General features: G+C 41.5%; 1 protein-coding gene across 1 annotated transcript in view; it reads right to left on the bottom strand.

Annotated features, from left to right (window-relative positions):
• Positions 1 to 264: 264 nt before the first annotated feature.
• The window catches only part of LOC148038362 (Protein kinase superfamily protein), a 60,113-nt gene continuing 45,349 nt past the window's right edge, over positions 265 to 15,028 (bottom strand). The window contains exons 12-14 of the mRNA XM_087671060.1: positions 8,091 to 8,423; positions 3,077 to 3,304; positions 265 to 730 (exon numbers count right to left, since the gene is read on the bottom strand). Of these exons, the coding sequence (XP_087527186.1) occupies positions 587 to 730; positions 3,077 to 3,304; positions 8,091 to 8,423 (705 nt within the window). The 3' untranslated portion in view covers positions 265 to 586. The remainder of the gene's footprint in view (positions 731 to 3,076; positions 3,305 to 8,090; positions 8,424 to 15,028) is intronic.

Here is a 15,028-nt window from a genome sequence, read left to right as displayed (position 1 = left end):
ACCTCTCCCCCTTGCTCTCGATTCACCACAGATGCAACCAATAGCCCCTCCTTGGTTGGACTTAAGTAAATCAATCAACCGAATCATTAACTACAGTGCCTGCTTCCTGAAAGCTAAGGAAAATCTTGCCATTTGAAAACTGAGGAAAAGAAATCCATAGACGTGAAAACAAAAAAATTGCAGGCCCGTTAATCCAACTGAACTTGTGCCTTCTAGTGTATCAAGACAAAAGAATTTGAACCTGGTTAGGCCATGTACCATCCATTTTAATTGCTTCGCAAAATGTAAAGGGAAAATTAAAGAATGTGTGTCTATACATAAATATGAGTATCCTCTCCTTATAATACATGACACAGTGCAAGCTTCAATGATTAACTTGCACACATCACCACTCGGAACTCATTTTGATGATATAGCAGGCAAAATAACCCGCATAAAGAGTGGCACTGCATTGGATTCTTGGTCAAGTAACTCTTTGTCTGACCACCTCAATGCCTTCTAATAATGAACAAGATCCAGGGTGAGTCTCTATTGCAGTCTTCCCAAAGGCCAAGCATCATTATAGTTGGACAAGGTCAGCAGGTTATCAATCTAGAAACACATCCCTCAAAAAGCGAGCAAGTACTCGCGACACAAGCCGGTTAGAAATTTCAGGCAACAGTTCCATTGATATGCTTGGAAGTAGAGGTAAAAGCTCTCTAGTGATCTCCACAACTTTCACATTTCCTGCCTGCAAAATTACCCAAAATGCTAATCAGCACTCTCAGATACACAGTTGTTGAAAACACAGATCTGATATCAACTACTCAAATATGAACAATTTCAATATTATGAGATATTGGTCTTAATCCTTGTTTAAACATCTGCTAGGGCTCCCACAAGCATTTCTCTAGTGTCACATACTCAACAATAGTAAAATTGTTCACATTCCCATGCTCGACACTGCATAAGAATGTCAAACTTCTCTGCTTCCAAAGAGAATGAATAAAATTGTTCACAACCCCATGATCGACATTCAATAAGAACACATGCACCACACTAGAAAATGTTTCTGAAGGCACAGGTTAATTGTGGTGCAGGAGATTTTCTTTAACAGCCTGGGGTCCACCATGCTGGAGCTGAAATAACTGCATGGTGGCAAGGCAGCATTGCATATGACTGTGCGAGATAGCAGTTGTTATCAAGTGTAATGTAGCTTCCGGTTCTAGAAGAGTATACTTATTGCTGGAAAAATGAGAGTGCATGCAAGATTGAGAATATGGAAGGAAAATACCCTGACCACCCCCCCACCAAAAAAAAAAAGAGGTCTTATAATACCATTATAATATCTATGATCTTCCTGCCCATATGGGCCATCAATTATGCCCACTGTGCCCTCCAGTCTCAATCTTCTTGTGTTGCCAAGGAAGTCTCTACTGGGCCTGGTGAGCTATGTAATAGGGATGCCAGCCACAGCTGACCATCGACCACCAGATTGCTACCCTAGTCAGGTCCCCCAGTAATGGAGTAGCACAGGGCAGGATCATGACTGCATGTTCCTAGCATCTGAACAAATCAAGACATAATGCTTTGCTGGCCCGCATACACATGTTCCAAATTCTTTCAATTGCTATCTTGTTGTGGAAAAAGGTAAAAGAAGTGCAAGTCTGCCTCACACACCATTTAGCCTTTTGCCAAGAACAAATGTAGACCAAATACCTGATCATGTAAATGATAACTGCAGAAAGCTCTCCCCCCTAGCCTTGCATTGTAGCCAAATAGCTGGACTTGCAAGTTCTCATCCTTGGGCCTAGGTGGCATCTGACTATATGCCTCCCTGTCACGTCTTCACTACGTGTATTGCTCCTTGAACAAGGATCTATGATAACTACAGTAAGTCCTTGACCATGGATACAGCCCTAATAACACCTCCCTGTCAAATCATTGATATGTGTGATGTTCCTAGAACAAGGCTATACAATAACAACAATAAGTCCTTAAACATGGACAAACCTTAATCGTGTCTGGTAGGTCCAGCTGTGAGAACATTTTGCATACTTCCTTTCTAGCGCTGGTAGTGTGACACCGGACAATCATAAGTGGGCTCAATAACTTAACTACGCATTGTCGTAGCAGTGGTGTGTTATGAAATAATCTTTGTCTGACCAAGAAAAATTATATTCAGTAACTGCAGAATGTGTGTTCCACGATAGGGACGAGATAAAGAGGCTAACAGCACAACACAAGTTAGGTATCACTAACAGGCCCCTTTACCATGGGTAGGTGGTCTTTGACCATTTCTAGAAGGTTTCTACCTTCTATGAGCTAGTTTGTACTCACCTTTGTGCTTAATCAAGCCAACATTAACATGAATTGTGTCTGCAGTTCAACCTCATTGGACACATAATTCATGTTGTTTATAAAACAGTCATATTTATCTTTCGTGCAAACCAGAAAGCATTCACAAATAAAATGATTTCAAAAAACCACATTCACAAAAAAGCTCTAGAAGTACCGGAACATCTTTGATCAGCTTTACAATCAGGCTTCCCAACTTGTTAAATCCTTAGTGGCAGCTAATTTTAAACATTAACCTTAACCATAACAAGTCTTGTTTCAGTAAAATATTAGAAAATGACACTCCGAAACACAAACAGCCTTATTTATTAAATTTTAAATGTTAAACTTATCGACAACAAACCTTGTTAGAGTCAAAGGCGTCAAGCTTATCAACAGCAAACCTTGTTTCAGTAAATTGTTACATCATACTCCAAGACAAAAAGATCACTGTTTTAAAGTCTTTGGTTTACTTTAGCTATTCTGCCCTTTACTATTAGCGTTCCTCTACAGCTCCAAGAATATGCATACATTTTTCCATGAACTTGAGTCAATCGTCAGCACAAAAATACACTCTCTTCAGCAAGGACACAAGTGTCAGGATAGGACTTCCAAGAGATAAAGGAAAGAAAGCCCTGATAATTTTTATAACTAGACCAAAAGAATGCTAGATACCAAACAGGTTCATTCACTTCAAATATGAAACACTTGTCGTCCACCATAAAAATAGAAACTGCAGTTAGAAGAGCTTTATCATTACCTTAAGGGAGCTTGATGCAGGTGTTCCATCTATCAGGAATGAAAGGACTCTCCTCGCATTATTGACAACGATCTGATCTTCCGATGTCATAGATGGAACTAAGAATGAAGGCTTCAAGAATGAAAAGATAGGCAAGGTATTCAATGTAGGTATCATTCTGTCAAACCCAAATGTCATCAATAACTGTACCAACTGCTCTCTGGACACAGCATCTATTCCCTTCACAACCTGTATGCAAACCATTTAAAAAAGTCAGTTGATAGACACCTAATTGGCTGCCGAATACATTTAGTGAGCACCAAAAGCTATGATCTTTTAAAAGAATACAGAGCTCATAATGGCTCATCCCTGGCTCAAAGCAACATACATTTAGGAGTCTAGTGTGAAATTTGGGAATGCTATATATAAGTAGAAAATTTACATTAATGGCTTGATATCAGCCCATAAATGGTCAAGTGACCAAATTGCAAAACCTGCACAGTTGTAGTGCATGCAACAGTTCCAATAAGTTCCAATCCACCATATTGCTCAATCTTGTATCATTGCTTCCCTCTCTTGCCCCCATAAAGAGAAGATTCCATAAATTGCCACCTCTATCAAATAAATGGACCAAGGTCGTTACATCCTTGGACATCCAAAATGGGCTGGTGACAGCCTTGAGTCACTAAATGGCTAGGTTTGAATGTGCCCTTATACTAAGGTGGCAAAGAAGTCCTATCAAAAGGACTCGAGGGATCATTTGTGCCACATCTAGTGTGATCACCACACTTGAACTCTAGGTGCATAGGCTGTCTCATCTGCACACTGCAATGGGGTGGGCTGGTGGTATGGGATGCCAACCATTGTGACAAGCGTAAGGCTATAAGGCAAGAAGGTGGGCTTGATGTCCATCCCTCTTCGTTTTATTCCAACGTGATGGATTTTGTTGTCTCTCACATGCTGGTTGGATCAAGGTGGGCATTTCATTGGTATGAAAGCAACAACCTGCTCTTCAACACACGATTGAATGGCGTGCACAAAAACGCTAGAAGCCGTTCGCGCTTGACCGGTCCACTTTCCTCTCAAAAATAGAGTGGTATGTGATGCTAGTAGCAAGAGTAGTGAACATGGGAGGTGTGTGCAAGAAGGTGGTGGGTATGGTGAGACAACCTGCAAGCAAGAGAAGTCCTTACCGAGTATTCATGTTCTAACAGTTGATAATTGGCCACTAGATGATGGTGGAATGAACTATGCACAATTTGATTGCCCTTGGTTTCAGTAATTCACACTCTGAAAGTGTGCTTCATGTCCGCATAGATGGAGATAATCTCTTGATTCTCATTCTTTATGTGGACGATATATTCTCAACTGGACCTTATGAGACATGAATTGCAGCTTTAAAGTCTGAATGGAAACATGCATTTGATGTCACAGACCTTGGCCACCTACACTACTATCTTGGCTTACAATTTACTACAGTTGAGGGAGGCATTGTTTTGCGGCAGTTTTTAAGTACATTGGGCAGCCCTTTGAGCATTTTCAGATCCAAGACTGCAAGCCTATCTCTACTCCAATTGGGACACGCCACAAGTTTACACTTGAGGATGCAAGGGATCCATTTGATGCTTCTCTCTATCAACAAGTTGTTGGATGTGTATTGTATTTGTGTAATACACGAACGAACGGATATTCAGTTTGGGCTTTCTTAGTTAGCACACTTCATGCACAACTCTGGTGCTACGCATTGATAAGCAGTCAAACATGTCTTTTGCTATCTTAAAGGCACTCAGACACTAGAACTCTTCTAACTCTATGAGTGCTTCTTTTTGCTTGTATGCTTTCATAGATAATGACAATTGGATGTTTTAACATGTGAGTGTCCACTAGTGGTAATTGTTTCATGCTTGGTGATTCATGTATCTCTTGGCTAAGCAAGAAGCTCTAAAGCAATCTACAATGCCACATCTAGCTGTGAAGCTAAATAAAAGGTAGTAATTATAGCCGCATCGGAATGTACATGGCTCAAATGCCTTTTGGTTGATCTTAGTGTGGGACAACAATCACCCACTCATATTTATATTGATAGTCAAAGTGCCATGGTAGTTGCAAGGAATCCAAATTTTCATGCTTGCACTAAGCACCGTTATCAATATATCAGAGAGAGGCTCCATGCAAGGGAGATTGACTTGGTTTATGTCCCTACATAGGACAACTTCACAAATCTAATTACAAAGGTCTCTCTATAGAAAAATTTGAGGCCTTTCACAAGGCTTTAGGCTTACTACCATTGTGGATTGATCTACCAATTCCCTCTATATGTTCAAATCAATCACACAAGGGGCATTTGTTACACTTATCGTGTTACTCCGTAGCTTTGGTGTGAACACTCTTATCCCCATGCACTTTTTACCTTCTGGCTGGAGAAGTGTTTTTTTTTCATGTGAACACCCATCAATGGGTGTGGTAATTTAGTACCATCGGGATTGTACTTTCATTATCATTCTCCCATAGTGGGTGTGACCTTCCAGCAACTCCCCTCTGTTGCTATTCACTTGTTCACTATGGTAGAGAGAGAGAGAGAGAGAGAGAGAGAGAGAGAGAGAGAGAGAGAGAGAGAGAGAGAGAGAGAGAGCACATGTGAATGTGTATGTATGCGTGCACACGCATGCATGTGGCTGAATCCTAACCTAAAACTTGCTACCTCAAACTTTCACGTTATGGAAACATTACTTTTATTAAAACAGATTTCCATATATCTGAGGTAATTTCATACTCTGAAGAAATTGTCAGAAAAAAAGGTGGGAAAATCTCTCATCTATATTCATACAGGTTGATTACTTGTTTGGCAAATAGAATATGGTTTGCTGACGCATTGTCTCATGACTACAACTGCCAAAAATAACATTGTCATCGTGATTCTTCTCACTACAGGGCCTTAGAAATCAAATCTTTCTTCTCTGAGTATAATGTATGCCCCTTGTTGCTTCCCTACAAATAATGGTCAGTCCTGTGCCTCTGCAAGAGATGAATGGGAGGAGGCTGACCCACAATTGTCACTTTTCTTTTTCCCCAGACAATGATTCACAGTTGTCTATAGAACTAAAAGAATAAATGATTTTGCTATGGTAATTTTTGCATGAGCATGTACAGAAGGATGCTTGGACATGCTCAGGCATTATTGATGACAAAACATATGCATGAATGGTAAGTGCTGGAGATTCTTACAAGTATTAGTGATACCCAGGATCCTACTGCAACTTGGGTTGGAAACATAGTTTCTGCCAGTGAGGGCCGACACAGGAGTACAAATGGGAGCAACTTTTCATTAGTGAAGGTTTCTACAAATTTGTCTTTGCATCTGGTAAGCAAAATCCTACAGTTCCAAAAATTTCCAACTTGGGGTAACATTTCACAATTCTTGTTTCTGAACTATTAGTCCAAGGACTCCATCAAATTTCGGACTACCCCTTGATTGTGAGTCGTGACTCTGTCAAGGCCAATATGGGAATCAAATGTAGCACCTACTTATTTAAATCTGTAGGGTCCAGGGCAGATGTCTCTCAATCTCCTTGTTGAGCCTTTTTCATCCCTATACCATGTTAATTTTAAAGCAGCCTTCCTCATTCCAAGGTTTGCATAGATCTTACACGTAAAGTTTTGTTACAGTTGCAGGTTCAATGTAAGGCCCTTGTGTTGGCAGGAGCACTGTATGTAAACTCACTTTAGTGGGCTACCAAAGGCAGCAGAACTTGTCAATGGGAGTCTCAATCCATTGACTGATGAGCAGTACGATGGCTATAGAAGCTTCTCAGTGTCCATGTTCAAAGCAGAAAAATCCCACAAAAGGTCAACCACTTTTGTTAAAAAACATAAACATTTCTAGGTAAAAGAAGGATCTTGCCTTATGGGATCTTTCAAGAGATTGACATAAAATATTCCCTTAAGAATTGCATAAGATGACAACTTTCCCTTCATGACTAGTGATTCAACATCAGAGGTTGGCATACAATTGTTTGTCTAGAATAACTTGCCAGGCTTGCCTTCACTACCAAAACAAGCAACAAGTGGCAACCCCATGTAGATCAAAGTGTTTGCATGAATAATGGCCAACTGCTGAAGTGAAACATGGGGGACAAAATCGGCTGTCTTGGGGGGCCTTTGGTTCCTCTCGCATTTCCTAACAAGCATAAGTTAACAGCTGAAATATTTTCCATCAGTTATTTCACTCTGTTAGGTCTGCCTTCACCCTCTTGTAATCCAGTCCATTCAACATTGTCTGTGAATGTCTTTAGGCACACACTCACCGGTGTGTACCGATACACAAATCTCTGCCATTCAGTGCTTGAACGAGCAAATATTGTTCATGGAAGTACTTCTCCAAAGTTCCAGTTTAGATTCTTATGTATATTAGATCTACATCATGACAGACTTAAATTTCCAATGGCACAAAATTGGCTAAAGTCATTCTGGAGACTTATCTCTATGAAATCCACATTTATGACAAAACAAACATTCATCTACACACTAAAATTGTGCAGTGCAATAGTTCGCTTGACCTAGACATGTCCCTCAATAACTTGCCCTTTGATGGAATAAGGAGGCATATGTTTGTACACGAAAGTTAGATAGCCCTTGTGTAGTCATAGTGTCGTAAGACTCCTCCATCTTTGGTCTAGATGTGAGCATACTGGTTTCTAGTTACCAGTTGTATGCAAACTTCAGAGGTTGATTACAGTCTGTACAGGTTAGGATTGGCTAAAGCACAAGCAGCAAGACATAAACCAAGACTGCATTCATTGCATTGCTTATACTAAAGTATGACAAGTTTATGCATTCTTTTGGTCCAGAAAAGCCATTCATCCTTGAGCACAAGCATTTAAGTGTCATTACCATTATGAAGTAAAGAAGATAAACAAACTGCCCCAATACAATTCTATAAAGAAAAATACGACTGGTAATGACATTGGACAAGGAATATAAATTTTGAATCCCAAAAAACAGAAGACCTGCAGCTGTGCATAGCAAATGTGCATACCTCATCTAGTATGAACTCCCTGAAGAATTCGCCCTGCTTAGACAGTAGAAAGGCCAATGCTGTCCTCGTCTGAATTTGTTGCCCCTCTTTCACCTGCTGCTGAGGTGGCAAAAGAGTAGTGGGCAAAAGCCTTGAGTTTCTTGTCTCCACTAGTCCAAGAGAAGCCATGTTTCCTTGCAAATCCTCTCCTCCACCACTCTTTGCAGCTGTGACAAATGTCTCAAATGCCTCCATAACGTCAATAAACCGCTCTACATCAAAAACTCCAGTTTTCCCATAAATGGTATATCGCAGTGCTTCTCTGAGGCGTGGGGAATTATCTGTAAGAAGCCTCTGAAAAACATTACATCTGTATAAGAATTATTGCAAATTAGATCCATGACCTACTTTACTGCTTCTTCATCAAACACCAAATAGAACATATCATTTACTTTGACTTTGATTAAATATGGATAATTGTATCTCCACATTAGATGAAAAATATTGATCACTGCCTAGAGATGGATAGCATGTGGTGTCGTTTACCCATTAAGTGAGATGAAAGAAAGCATATCAGTGTGGATGCAACAAGTATGACAGATGGAATCAGAAGCTCTCAGACCAGGTATAGCAGGTTCACCTATGGGCCACACAAGGATACACATTGCTATGGTTAATGATAAAAGGCTATTGTCTGGAAAATAATTAAGCTACAGCTTTTCAAGCCTGCTTTTGCTTTTTCTACAGTAATCAACAAGCTCCAAAGCTTACTGCCACTAAGATGAGCACAGTGCTTTCACACTAACGTATTACTTAGTGGGTTCTAGTGAAACCAACTAGACGAACTACAAGTAAACCCACAGTAAGCTCTCAGACCAGGTATAGCAAATTCACCTATGGGCCACACAAGGGTACACATTGCTATGGTTAATGAGAAAAGGCTATTGCCTGGAAAATAATTAAGCTACAGCTTTTCAAGCCTGCTTTTGCTTTTGCTACAGTAATCAACAAGCTCCAAAGCTTCCCGCCACTAAGATGAGCACAGTGCTTTCACACTAACGTATTACTTAGTGGGTTCTAGTGAAACCAACTCGACGAACTACAAGTAAACCCACAGTAACCAGATAATGCAAAGGATGCTGCACTACTAAAAGATGAATAGGTTACTGCTGCACGTGACCCACGCAGATTTCACAGCTGAGTGACAAATTGTCTATTGATCATTCCATAAGATCAGAAGCGACTCTAGGATCTATGAGCCGAAACTAGGGTTTTAATGAGAGAAACTAAGCAAACAGCCAAGTGAATATCAGGTAGTTAAAGCTGACAGATACTATGCTGACCAACTGGCTGAAATTTTGGCTCTTTGTCTTTGACTCAAAGATCAAAATACTTGTTATACGTCTCGCAGCAGGTTCAGTTTTATTGCTACTTGAGTACAGTTCCAACAATGTTTCCTTTTATCTCCAAGCGCACAGCAGAAATGTCACCTTCTAATATCTCCATCAGGCTCTATGAACCACATACAGGCACTGATATGGACTGCCCCACCTTTTGCTTTGAACATTAGATGCACCATAGTCTACAAGCCATTGCTATGGGCTTATCCTTATACTAGCAAGTGTCAAATGCAAAATTCAAAATTATGTGCAAAGGAAACTGTTCCCAATTTCTCACTAGGTAAATGCACGTTGGTTGACAATTTATACTAGCAAGTGTCAAATGCAAAATTCAAAATTATGTGCAAAGGAAACTGTTCCCAATTTCTCACTAGGTAAATGCACGTTGGTTGACAATCGTGTTAGCAGATATGTCATTTCATGGTTGAGTCTATGCATGTGAATGGGCTAGGGCACCAAGATATTATTGTGATTATTCGGGCATTTTTCCTAGCATTTTAGGCTGGCTATTTCAGCATTTATTGCTGGCCCATCAGCATTAAATGCTGGCCAACCTGACATTATTTATGGCATTATTTTTGCCTATTTATTCAGGCTTCTCCTCCACATTCATTGATCATTCATCACCTGACTGGTTCTAGTGGAGGGAGAGGAGCCGGTGCCAATGCTTTCGCAGCCAGTGACTCACATTGGTTCTGTACTATCTCATATCTTGTTATATGGATTCCATTTCTTGAGTATCTTTTTTATTTTGAATTCTTTGTGCAGTGGTCTTTTCTTTTGCATTGTTTCTCTTTCTCTTTCCTTTGTCTCTTGTGTTCAGCAATCTAATACAGCAGTTTTCCATGCTTCCATCACTGCATCCACTTCTCACATGGTCTCAGATTGCACGATCATTGTTCCTGCTGCTGTTTTACATGGTCTGATTTTTGGCTTTTCTACTGCTGATTGGACCTATATCTGAGTGCTGCAACTGATTTCCAGCCTAAACGACCATCTTCTAATCCTTTTTGGCCTATTTCCTCAGTGTTTTGTAGACTGCCATTTTCATTTTCAGCTTTTTGGGCCTGTTTCAAGGCTGTGGGACCTGTTACTAACCCTTCCAAATCTGCGTTTTGGTGTCTGCTACTTGCATTTTGGCTGTTTGCTCTTGTGTAGGGCTAGGCGACAGTATTTTCAGGTTGGTTCTAGTTATTTTTGGTCCGTCTTCTCAATTTATGGTAACTCCTCAACTTAGAGAGGGTTCATGTGCATCCGGTTGTCATGTTCTCATCACTACACACTCGTTTCTGTTGATCTTTTCTCTACGTGCTTTCTTTACTGCTTGGAACTCGTGCAATCCTTACAAGTTTGTATTTTTCGCATACTTTTCTCTCTGAAGATCCCTTACCTTTCTTCATCTTCTCTGTATCTCCCTCATCATGGCTCCTCCGACATCTCCTCCTGATGGTCAGCATGCAAATATTCTTTACTCGTCTACAAGTGTTATGTTGGAGACTTGTTGTGTTCAACTTCAAGTTTCTGTGAGGATGCTATCTCTTGGTGCTTCAGATATTCCAATTTCAAAGAGGGGTGCCATATGGCAAAAGAAGAAGTCTCAATGCTATTATTGTGGCACAAAGGGACACCTTCAGAAGGACTAAAAGACATTAGCACCTTTACAACAGGAGCAAGTGCAGATAGTGACGACGGGTGATGACTCTCTGGGCGAGTTTTCCTCTTCTCCAGGCCCAAGTTTAGGCTCTATCTATGTGGCCACAACAATGGCTACAAGGGCCTCCATTCTAGGTTGCTAGTACAAGTGATGGGGTCATCCCTCACAACTCTCCAATGCTAGAGAGGTAGTGTGAGAGGGTGGTGAGATGGGGTAGGTGAACCTCATCTATACAGGTATACAAGTGCACAGGTTCCAAAGAGAAGTTGCCCTGAAGCACCGACAGAAGTCTAGCAGATTCAAATCCTAGAGTTGGGATTGACATCCAAGTTCATGATGAGCTAGTTATTTGATAGAGAGCAGGATTGGCTCCTAGTCTGGCCAAAGGCGAGGTATCCATGGTCACATATGTTCAAATGCATTTTTGTCAGGCTGGTCTTGTATGCCACTATGAGACATTGTTAATAGATATTGAGAGCTACTATGATTCTTCTCTATTTTCAGGTGCTGGTACAATCAACATCCACATCAGATTCTCTATGAGACACCTTGGTGGTGGCTTGTGCACCCACTACTTGGGTATCCATGGTTCTACTCTGGTGGTCATTGTTCTTTGTACTATGATGTGACCTTATCGTTGTATAGTGTATTGTATTAGATCACCCATGATCTAAGAGAGGGTGTTAGCAAATATGTCAGTTCATGGTTGAGTCTATGCATGTCACTGGGCCAAGGCACCAGGATATTATCGTGATTAATTAGGTATTTTTCTTGGCATTTTAGGATGGCTATTTTAGCATTTATTGCTGGCTGACCAGCATAAAATGCTGGTCGACCTAACATTGTTTATGGCATTATTTTTGCCTATTTATTCAGGCTTCTCCTCCACATTCATTGATCATTCATCACCTGACTGGTTCTAGTGGAGGGAGAGGAGCCGGTGCCGGTGCCGGTGCCGGTGCCTTCACAGCTGATGACTCACACTCGCTCTGTACTGTCTCATATCTTGGTACATGGATTCCATTTCCCGAGTATCTTTTTGCTTCTGAATTCTTTGTGAAATGTTCTTTTCTTTTGCTGTGTTTCTCTTTCTTTTTCCTTTGTCTCTTATGTTCAGCCGTCTATTACAATAGATTTCCATGCTTCCATCACTGCATCCACTTCTGACAGCAGGGACCAAAGCTCAGCAGGCCTAGAGGGCAATGCTTCTTTCCACCTAGAGCAGAATAAGAGTTGAAGGCTGGAGGAAATCATCTACTGATGGAAGAGCCTCCAGGAAGGTGGAATCTAGACGACTTCTCCAAAATGTAACTAGCAGCCTGGGACAGAAGTAGCAGTAGAAAACACAATGGTTGATGAAGATTGGAGCCATTTGGATCCAGAGCACTTGTGGGCAGCAGGTCATTAATGATGGAACACTGCTGGGCTGCAGCCAATCTGAAATGACAGCAGCTCCAAGACACACCAAATAGGGCAACAGCAGTTCCATTGTGATAGCACCCACCAAGTGTACACAGGTGGCGGCAGCACTCGAAGAAGACGGTGCATGGATGAGAAGAGTCAATGAGGGGAGTTTGAGAGTGACTGTGAGTTAACTTTTGGGATGGCCACAACATGCCCTATTATTAGGATTTTTGGGCATTTGTCCTACTACGGGAATAAAAGCCTTTTAATCATAAATAAAGCTTTTTGGGGCTGAATTGAGCAGCAACAATTAGGCATTAATGCACACAAAATAGTGTTTAATGCTAGCCTTGACTTTGGTTGCTCAAGAAGATGCACTTTTATATGGATCACAAAGGTTTAAATAAAGTGACCATTAAGAACAAATATCTATCGTCTAGGATGGATGATCTTATGGATCAACTTGATGGTGTGAAATACTTCAAAAAGATTGATCCAAGGTCTAGAATCTAGATACCATCAAATATGGATAGCTCTTGAGGACATCCCAAGAATTGTTTTTCATACACAGTACAAACACTCAAATTTTCCTCCTACCTTATGGTTTAACCAACACTCTGCCAACTTTCCAACAAATAGTGAACAATTTGTTTTCTCCATACATGGGAAGATAGATGGTTGTCCTCCTCGATAATATACTTGTTTATGGTAAGTCATTGGAAGAATGTCTCATCCACTTGTGTATCATCTAATGTCTGAAGATGAGAGCAATTGTTTGCAAAGCTATCCAAGAGTAAGTTTTTTAGCACGGAGCTCTTGTATATTGGGCGTGTCATCTTCAATAGTAGTGCTTGGTTGCCCTATTCTTCGGACCATTAGGGAAGTAAAATTATTATAGGGTTTCACTGGTTTCTTTGAGAAGTTCCTAAAGGACTATGATAAAATTGTTGAACTCTTGATCCATTTGCTTAAGGATATCCAAAGAAAGAGGAAGTAAGTTAGTTCACCCGTTGTTTGGACTAATCAAGTCAATCAAGAAAGTTGGTCGGCACCAATGTTGCAAATCATCCATCCAAATAGACCTTACAAGGTTCATACAAATGCAAGCCGTTGAGCTTAAAAATGCATAAATCATCAGAAAGATAATGAATACCTAAAATATCCTACAATGCCCAGCCCACAAATAGACATGCCCAGACTCACTCATGAGATGACTAATCTAACAACACCCTCTCTAAAATCACGGGTGATCTGATACAATACAATGGCTCATCATAGTCCATACAACAAAGACCATCAAAATAGAACCATGGATACCCAAGCAATGGGTAATCAAGCCACCAGCAATGTGCCTCAAAGAGAACCTAATGTCGATGTCCATTATACCAACTCCTAAAAATAGAGGAGAATCATAGCAGCTCTCGATGTCCATCAACAATTTTTTTTTTTTTTTTGCAAGTAAACTTTGGTTGATTAGATTACTCAAAAAAACTTATTACAACGGAATGCTCATACTCAACAGACTAGCTAGAGCTGGTGCAAGGTCATAAATACATCATATGTACAAGCCTCTCAAGGCGGTCTGAGAGAGGGGGGGGGGGGGGGGGGTTGGTGGTGGTGGGGGACCGCCATCTGGGGTTGCTTGCCTGCATCATGAAGAACAGGTCCTGGCCGCCCCAGGTGCGCATGAAGTGAAAATTGAGATCCTGACGAGCTCGAGACTCACCCTGCACCTGGTCCCATTAGCCGCGGAGGGAGCAAATGACAAAGGTCCAAAGCTCTGCCAAAGTCGCCTACACCGAAAGTCTCTCTCCGCCAAAAACCTCTGGACACCACGCCTTCCCGATGTGCCATCCACTAAGACTCCCTACGATCTCCCATACCTCAAAGCGGTCCGTTGTGGGCTCCAGTACCTGGCAAATGGGTAGAGCCTCCAAACTGACCATTGCACACGATCCAGCCTCAATGATGAAGATATGTCTTGCATCCCCGTCTCATACAAAAGGTGACGGCCTTGGCTAACTGCCTGCAGCAGAAAGCTCCCCATGAGATACATCCAAGGCTGGGTACTAGATGACGGAGAATGCGGCATGCTCCTCTCCATACGAGATGCGCTTCCTCACACGACCAAAGGCAATCCTTTGGAGTTTCCAAAACTGTTGTGTGTAGTTTACACCCTCCATCCTTCTGCATCTGGGCTAGCCAACTCCCCACCGCCAGGCCTCCATGCGCCATCAGCCATAAGAAATATGATACCCTCCTCAACCTCTAGCTGTCCCAGAGGTGGCGCCAAAAATTCAGCTGCAAAGCATCCGTGATGCTGTGCTCCGCCCAATATCTGCTACGTGAAGGTGTCCAATCCATGTTCTCTTGCATCAGTGTGTCTACCAATCTTGGTTGTGTACTCCAAGAACCTCGGTGGCTTCTTGGCAACCGCAGTGGCCGGCCATAGCCACTCTCCAGGGTCCCACTCCAACTCATCAAGTGGCCTACTCTCCCAT

The sequence above is a fragment of the Lygodium microphyllum genome, chromosome 3 (genome assembly GCF_053477565.2).
Source record: "Lygodium microphyllum isolate KBCC chromosome 3, Lygodium_microphyllum_v1.1.10, whole genome shotgun sequence".
NCBI classification, from domain to species: Eukaryota; Viridiplantae; Streptophyta; class Polypodiopsida; order Schizaeales; family Lygodiaceae; genus Lygodium; species Lygodium microphyllum.
Note: the sequence above shows the minus strand (reverse complement) of the source record. Positions and strands in the feature narration are given on the sequence as shown.